We start from the raw sequence: 13,652 nt of genomic DNA on the forward strand, positions 1-13,652 counted from the left end.
GCAGCCTGGCTCCTCTGGAGGGAGATTTAGCATTAGCGTTAGCAGCCTGGCTCCTCTGGAGGGAGCTTTAGTGTTAGCGCTAGCATTAGCAACCGGCTCCTCTGGAGGGAGCTTTAGCGTTAGCAGTAGTTTAGTGGCCGGACTCCACTCGAACGGCCAGGCTCCAGAGGAGGAAGTTTTAGCATTAGCGCTAGCATTAGCAGCCAGGCTCCAGAGGAGGAAGCTTTAGCATTAGCGCTAGCATTAGCAGCCAGGCTGCAGAGGAGGAAGCTTTAGCATTAGCGCTAGCATTAGCAGCCAGGCTGCAGAGGAGGAAGCTTTAGCATTAGCACTAGCATTAGCAGCCAGGCTCCAGAGGAGGAGGCTTTAGCATTAGCGGAGGCGGCGCTCTTACGTTGGTGCCGTTGATGCTCCACTCCACGCTGGGCTTCGGGGCCCCCTCCGCTTCACACGTCAGGACCTTGTGCTGCTTGTCCACACGCGTTTTGCTGATGGTCTTGATGTTTGGCTTACCTGAGGGGAGACACAGGTGACAGAATGGGTAGGTCACTCATTAACTCACCATAGTTTGACACATACTGCTCACTGAATTTACCATGCCCCTAATAAATGAATCTGTGTAATATAATAATAATATAATCTGTGAATCTGCAATCACACACACACACACACACACACTCAAGCTTTCAGCATCTAGTCTTGATTAGTCTGATATCAGGCTGCTAAGGGGACTGCCCCACCTTACATACAATCCTTGATCACTCCCTACTCCCCAGCTAGACCACTCTGGTCTGCCAGCTCTGGTCGCCTTATGGTTCCCTCTCTACGTGCACCTGGCGGTCGAGCTGCACGTTCTCGCCTGTTTTCCGTTCTGGTTCCTCAGTGGTGGAATGACTTGCCTACCACTGTCAGGACAGCAGAATCCCTCCCCCTATTTCGACGCAGACTCAAAACCCACCTTTTCAAACTCTACCTAAGTCCTCCCTCCTGATTTCCCCCGCCCCTCCTTTCTGATATCTCTATCCTTGTCTAACGCCCCCCAAAAAAAATTAAAAATAAATAAATAAATTGGCACTTATGATGACGACTATGTTTAGAACAGCATTCCATGTGTATTTTCCTAGTTCTGGATGTGATGCTTTATGTGATGTGTCTTATGGTAGAACCTATGCACTTGTAAGTCGCTTTGGATTAAAAGCGTCTGCCAAATGACAAAAATGTAAATGTAAAAATGATTCTAGGCTTTTGATTGCCTTTTATTGGGGTTTATCAACATGAGGACCAGAGTTGTGCCAATGAATGTCAAGGAAGCCATTATGAGGCCGAGAAATATATATTTTTGAACAGTCGCAGTATATAGCAAATGCATTGTTGCCACGTAAATATATTGCAATATACTGTACATTTTAATAACAAATGACTGAAGTATATTTCTCAGTACATTTTCCCAGAAAGTCTGCATTTTCCAGAAGGGAATATCCTCACGTTGGCTTGGTGTGAACTACTTGACCTGCATGCGATTCCACCATCTCACTACCTCACACAGTGTATGCATTGTTCAGTTCCACAGTGCCTTGAGGCTGGTGAATAAAACAAAGCCTGCCCATGCCCTGGGGCCCTTATCTGAAAAACATGAGAGGTGCGTACCTTGTACAGCCAGCCGGAAGAACCTGCTTTGTTTAATCCCTGACGTGGAGAACTCGCACACGTAAAGCCCAGCATCACTGTACTTCAGGTTGTCAAAATTTGGCTGTGTGTCCAGCTTGACATTGTCCTGAAACAACAGGCCCGCTCATCAGCTGTCATGTAACAGACGAGAGGCTTGTGAACACTTTTTCATTCAGGGGTGTTCGCCTCTCCTTGTGGAAATACAGAAACATCTGCCAAACAACAGCCATAACCATGAAGATTCGAAAGTAACTGTAAATTGGATGAAATAGTTTTTTTTCATTTCTGTTATTGATTTCTATCACCGTAGGCCTTCTCCGTCACAAAGGAATGTTCCGCCTCCTTCCGTGCGCTTACCTTTGTCCAAGAAACCTTGACATCTCCGGAGCTGTTCTTCTGCACCGTCACCGGCAAGCTCACCCCGACTGCCCTCACAATCTCCCCTGAGGGGTCCAGGCTGATGTCCAGAACTGTGGGGAGAGAGGGGGGCCGATTGTTCAGACGTGCCAAAAGCGCGGCCTATCAGCCCTGTGCAGGCGACCGGCAGTCGCTCATTTGTCGCGCTTATCAAATCCATTAAAACACTTTTCTTTCAGCGGAGAGGAATTCACCTCTCCACACGGGTGACATTGCATCCCCCTGCGGCTCCGGCCCCACAAAGCCATTGTTTTCCCCCCACTCTCCGTTTAAGCGCGGCGCGAAGGCAGCCCTAAACCACCTTCCAATTTCACGGTGCGGTGCTGTGCGAATTACGGCACTCTTCTGTTACCATCTTTCACCAACAAGAAACATAAACACACACACACACACACACACGCTCAGGAGGCAGTAATTAACAAAGAACAAGAAGAAAATCTGCCTTCTTGGGCCCTTGTAGGAAATGGCCAGAAATTATAATTAGTTCTTCCACTGCCCACAATAATTTTCCTAGCCCTTAATCCTCTCAAAGATAAATTTAATTAGTCGCTCCTGTGACTTCATACGCGCCACATAAAGCTTTGAAATGTTCAAACGCCTTTACAGATGGGCCGGTTCTCCGTTAATCGCCGGCGATGCCGTTTGTCAAAAAAAGGTGGAGCGCGCGCGGCCCACTCACAGTTGACGGAAATGTTCTTGGCGTCCTGCAGGGTGTGGTCATCGGCCACCGAGCACTCGTATTCGCCCGTGTTGGCGCGCGTAACGTCGACCAGCGTGTAGCTGTCCGAGCCCACCACCGTTTCCATCTTGCCCTGGAGTGAAGAAAGACAAAAACATAAAGCCGAATACTCAGACGTGCCCTGTCCTCAAAGACACCGGAGATGTATTAAGCATGAGGTAGCATAATCCACACCCAGGGCCCTGTGAACCGAGCCCCAGGCGGTTGCTCTTGAACTAAACCTCGGTTTGATGTGTACAGGGCTGTTTCTTTGTATCCCACCTGGGTGGGTTCACTTATCATTAAATCATCATGGTGTGGCGCATCCTACTCACTGAACTTACTATGCCCCTAATAAATGAATCTATATCATTTAAGGATGAGTGAATCTGCACTCATCATTTCTTAATCCCCCACACCTGCCAGACCCATAGTAAAGGAGCAGTGCTGCCAGCCTGGAGGCCCACATTTGAGTGTCCCTGGTGTGGTGTACAGATCAGTGCGGGGGATCTGTATGAGGCGGTCTTGCCTGCAGGAGGAAGTTGAAGCTGGTGGGGGGCGGGTTTCCATCGGCGCTGCATTTCAGAGTCACGTCATCGCCCTCTTTGATTGGCCCGTTGGCGACCACCTGAAGCTCCACCCTCTCTGTGGGGTCTGCACGGCATGTGATGGAGCCGAGGAGAGACAGAGAGACAGATGGAGAGACAGAGAGATAGAGAGATGGACAGAGATAGAGATAGAGATAGACAGAGAGAGATGGAGAGACGGAGAGGTAGATGGACACAGACAGAGAGACAGATGGAGAGACGGAGAGATAGAGATAGAGACAGACAGAGAGACAGATGGAGAGACAGAGATAGAGAGATGGACAGAGACAGAGATAGAGATGGACAGAGAGACAGAGAGATAGAGATAGACAGAGACAGATGGAGAGACAGAGAGATAGAGAGATGGACAAAGAGAGATAGACAGAGAGACAGAGGGAGAGAGAGTTAGAGAGCCACTGCTGAACGAAACCCAGTGAACACGCATACACACGCGTACATGCCTATACACACACAGGCACGCCTGCACACATAAGCATGTTCGCAGCTCGTTAGTAGTGTTTTTGAGCTGATTTATAAGTCGCCGTGCCAGAATACATCTGGATAATAGCTGTGCGAGTACAGAATTCCACCTCACTGGAAACAAAACAGCCATCCATCTCCCCCCGCCCAGACTGTCCCTGCCTTAGAGCGCTCGCTTCAAGCACTGAGTCAATATCTGACTTCAGTTTTCAATCTGTAGGGGGTCATTTCTCTCTCCCTCTCTCCCCCTCTATCTCTCTTTCTCTCTCCCTTTCCCTTCTCTCACTCACTCTTCCCCTTTCCCCCTCTCTCCGCCCCTCTCCCCCTCTATCTCTCTCTCCCTTTCCCTTCTCTCACTCTCTTTCTCCCTCTCTCCTTCTCTTTTATTCTTTCCCTTCCCCCTTTATCTCTCTACCCCCCTCTATCTTTCTCTCCCCCTCTCCCTCTCTATCCCTCCCCCTCCCTCTCTCTCTCACTCTCTCTCTCTCTCTCTCCCCTCCCTCAGCATGGGCAGCTGGCACAGACCCCCGGGGGGCGCTCTCTTGTGTCCACTCACAGTGAATGCTGAAGGTCCGGGGCTCTGAGGTTTGGTCGGGCCCCAGTACGTGCTTGACGGTGCAGGTGAACTCCGAGTCCACATCGGCCTTCTTTGCGGTGTACTGCAGCTTGGAGGAGGTGCTGGAGAGCCCGGTGGCGGGATCCTTTGTCTCCTCCGTTGTGATTATTGTAGCTGCGAAAAAACACAACAATTTCACACACAGCACCCCAAATCTGCATAACAGAGCCTAAAAGGACAACTGCGGGAATGAAGGATGCGTTTTCAGGCCTGAAACATCTGAGCGGTTGGAAAGGGGAGTCAGGGGCGAAAAGAATTATACTGAATCAATAAACCACCTGCTTCTTGCAGAAATTACTTTATTGGCTGAGGGCCAGATGACATTTTTTGCGGCATTGAGGATTCTAACCTTAGTTGGCTCGGTGAAAATAAAATTGTAATTCCTGTAAGTGGCAGCGTGTAGCGAGCTCTTTATTAAAACAGAACAGAAAGCAAACATTATTTTCCCCCACATTATATCACCACCTCACGTTTAGAGGGTACAGCGCATATGAAACTTGTATGTTCAGATCAATACTGGCCATTATTGAACAAAATGCCAGTTAAGCATTAAATGGAATGGTCATATTAATTGAACATTAAACCAAATATAAACCACACGGTTAAACAGAAACATATTAACTGAATATTAAACCGCGTGGCATTAATCATTTTGGGTAACAGAGGTAGTCTCTCCTCTGTCCTAAAAGAACCTAAATATATTGAATAATAATTAGTATATTTCCCCTTATAAAATGGGAGGTGTTGAAATATTTGTATTATATATTTTATTTCAATACGTATATTCAGAGTTCTCCCTGGGTGCAAACCCGTGTGAGAGGAACTTACCTGTCCCATCATCAGCCAATGGCAGGCCATTCTTGGACCATATGACCTCAGCAGGGGGGTGAGCGTCTTGTGCAAGGCAGTCTCCAAGCTGAAAGGAAACACACACAGCCTTTTAACCTTGGCCAGGAATACTGCCATTCTTGGTACAGTTGACAGCTTAACTTGACCCCAGCAATAGGGATATACAGTCAGGTCCATAAACATTGAGACATCGACACAATTCTCCTCTTTTTGGCTCTATACACCACCACAATGGATTTGAAATTAAACAAACAAGACATGCTTTAACTGCAGACTTTCAGCTTCAATTTGAGGGTATTTACGGTGTAGGAATTACAACAGTTTCTATATGTGCCTCCCACTTTTTAAGGGACCAAAAGTAATGGGACAATTGGCTGCTCAGCTGTTCCATGGCCAGGTGTGTGTTATTCCCTCATTATCTCATTTACAAGGAGCAGATAAAAGGTCTAGAGTTCATTTCAAGTGTGCTATTTGCATTTGGAATCTGTTGCTGTCAACTCTCAATATGAGATCCAAAGAGCTGTCACTATCAGTGAAGCAAGCCATCATTAGGCTGAAAAATCGAAACAAACCCATCAGAGAGATAGCAAAAACATTAGGTGTGGCCAAATCAACTGTTTGGAACATTCTTAAAAAGAAGGAACGCACCGGTGAGCTCAGCAACACCAAAAGACCCGGAAGACCATGGAAAACAACTGTGGTGGATGACAGAAGAATTCTTTCCCTGGTGAAGAAAAACGCCTTCACAACAGTTGGCCAGATCAAGAACACTCTCCAGGAGGTAGGTGTATGTGTGTCAACAATCAAGAGAAGACTTCACCAGAGTGAATACAGAGGGTTCACCACAAGATGTAAACTATTGGTGAGCCTCAAAAACAGGAAGACCAGATTAGAGTTAGCCAAACAAGCCTTTACAGTTCTGGAACAACATCCTATGGACAGATGAGACAAAGATCAACTTGTACCAGAATGATGTGAAGAGAAGAGTATGGACAAGGAAAGGAACTGCTCATGATCCAAAACATACCACCTCATCAGTGAAGCATGGTGATGGTAGTGTCATGGCATGGGCATGTATGACTGCCAATAGAACTGGTTCCCTTGTATTTATTGATGATGTGACTGCTGACAAAAGCAGCAGGATGAATTCTGAAGTGTTTCGGGCAATATTATCTGCTCATATTCAGCCAAATGCTTCAGAACTCATTGGACGGCGCTTCACAGCGCAGATGGACAATGACTCGAAGCATACTGCGAAAGCAACCAAAGAGTTTTTTAAGGCAAAGAAGTGGAATGTTATGCAATGGCCATCACCTTAAAGTTAATCACCTGACCTGAATCCGATTGAACATGCATTTCACTTGCTGAAGACAAAACTGAAGGGAAAATTCCCCAAGAACAAGCAGGAACTGAAGACAGTTGGCCTGGCAGAGCATCACCAGGGATGAAACCCAGCGTCTGGTGATGTCTATGCGTTCCAGACTTCAGGCTGTAATTGACTGCAAAGGATTTGCAACCAAGTATTAAAAAGTGAAAGTTTGATTTATGATTATTAGTTTGTCCCATTACTTTTGGACCCTTAAAAAGTGGGAGGCACAAATACAAACTGTTGTAATTCCTACACCGTTCACCTGATTTGGATGTAAATACCCTCAAATTAAAGCTGAAAGTCTGCAGTTAAAGCACATCTTGTTTGTTACATTTCAAATCCATTGTGGTGGTGTATAGAGCCAAAAAGATGAGAATTGTGTCGATGTCCCAATATTTATGGACCTGACTGTATATGTTTATGCCTTGTATATGTAGTATGTTTTTTCCAGATACTTGGGTGGGGGGATACATATCACAATATTCTGTATTAATAGGGCTCAAAAAGGTTTTTTGCAAGTGTATTTTTAAATGAATGGACTATTGATTAATTCTATGAATTTATTTCTTTGGTGCATTTACAGTAAGTTATCATGGTTACTGTGGAATTTTGTCAGTAAAGTATCCCCATAACCCATGCAGAAGTGATCATAGGTGAAAATGAATTTTGGGGGGGGGGGGCATTTTCTCCTAAATACAGTCGTGAAATGTGTCTCGCCAGCATGTTAAGTGTCATCAGAGTTAATTGAGGCTTTTAAAAACGAGCAACACTGGTTAACAATTAAGCTGAAGTCCCCAAATTGCCCGTTTGGGACAAAGAATAAACTGAACTGAACTGAACTGAACTGAAGTCATACCCAGATTAGCTTTTCAGAGGCCCGTACACAGCAGTCGGGTGTAGAATCGCAGTATCACCCTCACCCATCACCCTTTTGCTATGCTAATGGCAACAGATCCGTCACTTTCTCAGCACAACGCCAGCTCAGGGCTGAGGTAACCTTAGTCAGCAGTGTGAGAGACAAATACTCTTGCAACAAAGAAAAATGGATGTTCAAAAACTCCATTACAGGAAGAGCTGAAGCTGCATTAACGAAGATGTGGCAGGATTAGGTTGGGGGGTGGGGACTTCTTCCAGGGTTGAAAGGCAAGTTCATGTGACAGCAAAGCCTTCAAGAATGAAAACGGGTGACAGGTAACTGCAGAGGTGTTTGACACCGGGAGAAAGACAATTCAATGGCTAGGGCGCCGAAGGGTGGCAATGAAAGCCAGGACTGATTCAGAGATGAGAGCACAGATCTGGCCAGCTGCACATCGGCCCTGAAAGCAATCGGCGACAATGCCACACAGAACGCAATATAAAAACATTGGAGAACACCAAGCCTCTCATTATGCTCCGGAGGAAAATGTGTTTCTCTTAGCTCCTTCATTTCTATTACAAAACGCCGGCGACTTTTCGGATTGGCGGGTGGCTTACGCCGCAGAAAAGCAGGAGCGAAGAGAGCTTCAAAGCTGACGTGGCCCGAGGAGGATCTCCACTCCAAAAATGAAACGGCACTTTGAAAGTAACAGCACTCGATAGGCAAGCTCTCTCACACCCCTCCCTCTACATTCCTGCTCCTATTTAATGTCTCCAATTCGAGCTGGGCTGCTGTCATGACATGAAAAACAACAACAAACACTCAACCCTGTACACAGGAAAAAAAAACTCCCATCAGCATGAAAAAGCATTTCAAAGAAGAAATATGAGCAGTTGATATTAATATGATGCTGCATTAGATCACCATGAAACATAGAGTGCAGAGAGCAATCTATTTCTCCTTTTTCACCTGATGATTAAAATTCTACCCCTCTGATGTAATTCTCCAAAAGCTACCTGCTCATCATTACTGTCTACTTCAATGTAATTCAAATCTCCTTTCTAGGGGTTGAAGATACTTGCGTTTGCCAGAGGTGAGGCTACTCTAATTGGATTATTTGAGTATGCATTACATGTACTCCCGCTCTCTCCAACTGCTATAATGAGTTATATCACTGAATATTCTTTTCTTCCATATAAAAAACTTCATGGCATTAGATAATGTATTAACTGATATACAGACATTAATAAAAAGAAACAGTGACCGAAAATTGCATTACACTATAAAAACATTTTAGTCCTGAATTCTGAGAACCGGGATACTTTATCCCCCATGAATTCAAATGTCGCAGCGAAACAGTCACGTGTTTTAAACATCTCAACTCACCGTGGTCAGTTTGCCATTTTCCAGTTCTGCAGCCATATCTTTGATCAGTGGTGGCGATGGTCTCTCTGGAGGTCAAAAGAGAACAATGTCATTCTGAATCAACGGGTGTTTTCAGTCCGGAATACTCTAACAACGCTAGCACTTCCACTACACCACCTATTTCAACACATAATGAAGTAGACTGGGGTGCATATATTTAACTTCTCAACAAGTACAGCAAGTCACCTGCAGACTGTAGTTAATTAAAATGAATATGTTACATTTCTTTCTTTGGACACACTAATCGTATTATCCGTGGCATCATTTTAAAGTACTGAATGTTCAAGTAGTGAGTGCGCCCGTACTGTATCTAGTCCTTTGGTCGGTAATTAAGCTTCAAATGTAATCCGCCCACAAGCCTTGTCCTTATCTTCACAAAGGGATCTCGCACTCATCGGAGGCACTTTGCACCACATAAGCAGGTCTGGAGAAGGGTGGTGGGTGTGAAAGGGCAGCCACCCCACGCCACACCACGCCAGGTACAGCCTCAGTACTCACTCTGGACCTTCACTACGACAGGAAACTCTTCGATGTCCCCCGAGATGACCACCATGCAGGTGAATGTCTTCTCGTCCTCCAGGGTGGCGTTGGTGATGAGGAGGCTGGCGTTGGCCGCGATGCTCGCTCGGTTCTTGTAGCTGTTGGTGGCTTGGATCGTCACGTCCCCCGGGTCGCGGCCCTTTGTCAAAATGGCGCCGGGGCTGCCGTCCGCCTCGTCCTGAATGAGGAGAGAGGACATTTAGGGAGCTGCTGTGTAGGTACTCCACCTAGCCAGCTAGCGTACATTGCCTGCCGTTGGCACATCTGTCTGTCTGCCTGCCAGCATTATGCACGTGGCCCCATATGGACCGTGAAGGTGAGGCAGTTAAGATGAGCATCAGCTATTAAAAGAATGAAAAATATTTGGTAAATGGTCCTGCTACCGGTGGACTGCCAGCAAGTGCTGATTTGCAAAATGCTGGCATGTTGACAGCTATCGCCCATGGCGACCAGCAGTACAGGTACTTTCTAGTTCGATATATAGCTTCCCCTTAACATTAAATACTGCCTATCAGAATTCATTATGGATTTACAAAAATGAAATGACCATAGGCCTAATCTCTGGAACAGCCTTTGCAACATGAAACCCGGTAGCAGAGGTGATGTTTGCTTGATTGTTTCTCTCAACTGACTGAGTTTTCTGGCCTGTCGTCACCATTTAGAATATGTGCTGAGCCTTTAGTCAAACTGGGGGCAAGGGGGAAGAACACAAACATACGTATTTCCATTTTATGAACAGAGGGTCTCCCAACTCCCCCCCATTGTTGCAAGGTACTTCGATCGTCTCTCCATACAGGACGACGATGGAGTCTGAACTGCTCGCTGAAAGCACAAGAAGCACAGAAAAGGACATTTACATTTTGGAAATAATATCAATTAGTAGGAATCTTTTATGTGATGCATGTGAAAGTAGTAATTATCTTTTATCCGGCTGCATGTCAAAGTCTAAGGTGTATTATTGTCGGTTCAACAATTTCTATACTTTTGTAGGCCAACTGTATTGTATAATTTATTTTTATACATTCCAGACTTGGGTCAAATATGTAATTGTTTTAGATTCAAATACTTTTCAGTGCTTGACTGATCTTACCTGGTGCAATTGAGCCAACCAAGAGGACCAGAAGGTGGGGATTGCACTTTTTGAGAGTATTTCATAGGTTCCAATACACCAGACAAGCCCAGCGTAGAGGAGTATTTGAACCCAAAACATAATGACATGTTAGACCCATGTCTGATACATTCACACACACTGCACACTATGACGTTTTCCATCATCGTCATAAGTGCCGTAGCTGTCTCTTTTCCCTCGGCGAGGTGCTGTGTGATGTCAGACCCCACGATTACACAGGGTTAACCCTTAAGTATCACCCCTTAACTATTCTAAATAACTATTCTTGAACCCTTCTGACTACACTGACTACAGGCATAATCCTGGTTTGTTTCAAAATCACTCCAAATATTACTGAAACAAAGTTACAGAAGCAAAGTGGAAGTGTTTTTGTATCACTGAAAAGATTTTCAGTTTTTGACTGGATACAGATTATTGTAGCTGTGGCTTAGAAACACAATGGAGCCAAGGCACAACACTGGACAAACCCTCTTTCAAATCAATATCACCAAAAATCACCAATATCACCAAAAAAGAGCATTCTGCATAGTTTTTTCTATGTCTAGGCAGTTTTCCAAAAAAGACATTTGGAGACTCCAAAAGGACACATGGAAACAAAATGATATTATGGGTCTAATGAGGTGTAAAATGCTGCATTTTCCTTATTAAACTATACAACACTTTTTATCCTTATAAAATAGTTTGCACTTCCCCTACTTCTCTGTCCCAATCTCCCTCTCCTTGCAGCTATCCTCAGACAGCAACAGGTCGAGAATATCATGAAAAATAAGTACAATAATCACAATAATACCATCTTGTGTACTAATATATTCACTGGCTGGCTCCTTATTTATAAGCATACTGAATAATAATAAAATACTTTGAGAATGTGTTTAGAGGCTCCCTGATATAAAATGGGGTCATGTCACTGAAAATTCCTTCTTTTGTGTTATCAAATGTGTTCTCACCGTCTTCCTCAGAAATATTCACTCAGACAAATTCCTTGGAACTCCTCCAAAGGAAGTCCTCCATTTAGACGTAGGCATCGCAAAATAATGTTTTTGTTGTAAAACGTGAGACATTTTTGCCATAAAATCTCAAGAACCGTATTTGTCAAAAAGCAACAGTATTGAAAATGCTACAGTTTTGCTACAAAAATGCTGTGCTGTTTTAGGCAAGCCTAACAAATAATAAAATGTTGGAAACATAATGTCATTAGCTAAAATGCTTTTTAGTCTGAAGTTATACTGAATGGGGAAAATGCATTGTAACTACGTTACAAATACCGTTCAGAGATGGTTGTACTTGGGCTCATCATGTTCGAGAGAGCCTATACAAAACGTGGATAATAGCATTTCTATGTACAAGTACTTTTGTAGACGTATACAACGGCAATACAGGCAACAATTCTAAAAAATGATTTCAATTCTAACAAAAATTTAACATCTTATCAACGTTTCTCAGTTAGCACATTTTTAGAACGAGAAACTATCATGCATTTGGTCTGCTGTACACTAGTCGTGAAAAGGACACTGACATTACCTCATTTCTTGTCGTATATGGGTTTCCAAAATGCAGAGAAGGTGAGGTCCCCCCACACTTGTTTTACAACCCACGTTACAAAAGAAAAAACTGTTGCTGAAACAATGGCATGTTGAAATCGGTTATACAGATAGAACTGTGAGTTGTGACACTTTGAATTAGTATATCCTCTTACCATAGTGATTGAAAATTGCAGGCTTAAAAAAGGAATGAATGGGAAAAAATCCTCACTGGCCCAGCCTGTGCTGATGAGACTTTAAGGGGTTAACCCGAGTCATCTGCGTACGATGACGCAAACGCCTGCCTAGCACCTTGCCTTCCCCCTCACGCTTTCCATCTGCGTCTTGTACGGAAATGTTTGCACGGTTGCACTGGGTCGATTTTCTGGTCATAGATACTGCATGGGCCTTGTCCAAATTATATCAACAACAGAAAGCTGACCTCTAAAAAGTAATTACCACAGAATGTGGGCGAACTGGGCATCAGGGACTAGTTGGCTCCCCTGCTGCTGTATATCTTACCGACGTGGAGAGGTTATGTTATTGCACCTCTGAGGGTTGAACTCACATTGATAACAACTGACCTTGGATTGATCTGGGTCCACGACTGATTCAATTTAAAAGGCAAAACAGATATTAAAAAGGAAACAAATACCTGATACCATTTCGAATGCGTAGGACCCCCCCAATTGCGCAAATACACATATGCACATAATTGTCTGTCTCTGCTTTAGACTTTCACAAGAAGTGCCTACGACTCGCCCCTCTCATACGCTGTGTGTTTGTATTTTGTTTATCGTGTTTTCCGTGTCGTGTAATATTTAGGATTGTAGCCAGTTTGCATGTACAAATGCCATTGCAGGCACTGCTGCTGAAACGTAGAGCACTGCGCTTACCCTAACATGTTTTGGGGAAAATATCCAGCCATGTAAATGGAAAGTGAATGGAAGCTACGTAAGCTTCTCAGAATCAGGTTTTGGTTAAGTTAACACCAGTGTTAAGCAGATGAACAGCTTTATCAAGAATACCTGAGCCACACCGATCTTAGCTGTAGTACTTTAAAGCCACCAAAACATATAGCACTAAATGGATAGCTGCATAGCCGATAGCATGCACATGCACACACACACACACACACGCACACACACACAGAGCAACTCCCTTGAGCCAGCACTGTTCTGTCTTCGCTGAGCAACAGCCAGTTCTCTGTAGAGGTTGCCGTGGAGACGTAGGCAGGATAGGGAGTGATGTATAGCCGGGGTCAGATGGGCAAGGCGGAGCGGTCTTTGTGGTTTGACCGATTCCACGGTTTCTTTCTGCCTTTAAACTTTCAATCAAACCGTCAGAACAGTCAGGGCCCAGACGCTGCCTGTGCTCTTTCTGCAGGCCACTGACTCAACTCTGCTAGCTATGACCGTAACAATGACCATCCCCAAAAGAACGACAGTACCCATAAGATACTCTTATCCTGAGCTTTC

General features: G+C 44.7%; 1 protein-coding gene across 2 annotated transcripts in view; it reads right to left on the reverse strand.

Annotated features, from left to right (window-relative positions):
• Nucleotides 1–13,652, reverse strand: part of alcama (activated leukocyte cell adhesion molecule a) — a 67,507-nt gene that overhangs the window by 11,493 nt on the left and 42,362 nt on the right. For both annotated transcript variants that reach the window (XM_061250167.1, XM_061250166.1), the window contains exons 2-11: nt 10,244–10,347; nt 9,484–9,703; nt 8,947–9,011; nt 5,315–5,402; nt 4,427–4,600; nt 3,333–3,457; nt 2,765–2,897; nt 2,026–2,138; nt 1,648–1,774; nt 395–513 (exon numbers count right to left, since the gene is read on the reverse strand). In XM_061250167.1, the coding sequence (XP_061106151.1) occupies nt 395–513; nt 1,648–1,774; nt 2,026–2,138; nt 2,765–2,897; nt 3,333–3,457; nt 4,427–4,600; nt 5,315–5,402; nt 8,947–9,011; nt 9,484–9,703; nt 10,244–10,347 (1,268 nt within the window). The remainder of the gene's footprint in view (nt 1–394; nt 514–1,647; nt 1,775–2,025; nt 2,139–2,764; nt 2,898–3,332; nt 3,458–4,426; nt 4,601–5,314; nt 5,403–8,946; nt 9,012–9,483; nt 9,704–10,243; nt 10,348–13,652) is intronic.

The sequence above is a fragment of the Conger conger genome, chromosome 7, assembly GCF_963514075.1.
Source record: "Conger conger chromosome 7, fConCon1.1, whole genome shotgun sequence".
Lineage (NCBI taxonomy): Eukaryota > Metazoa > Chordata > Actinopteri > Anguilliformes > Congridae > Conger > Conger conger.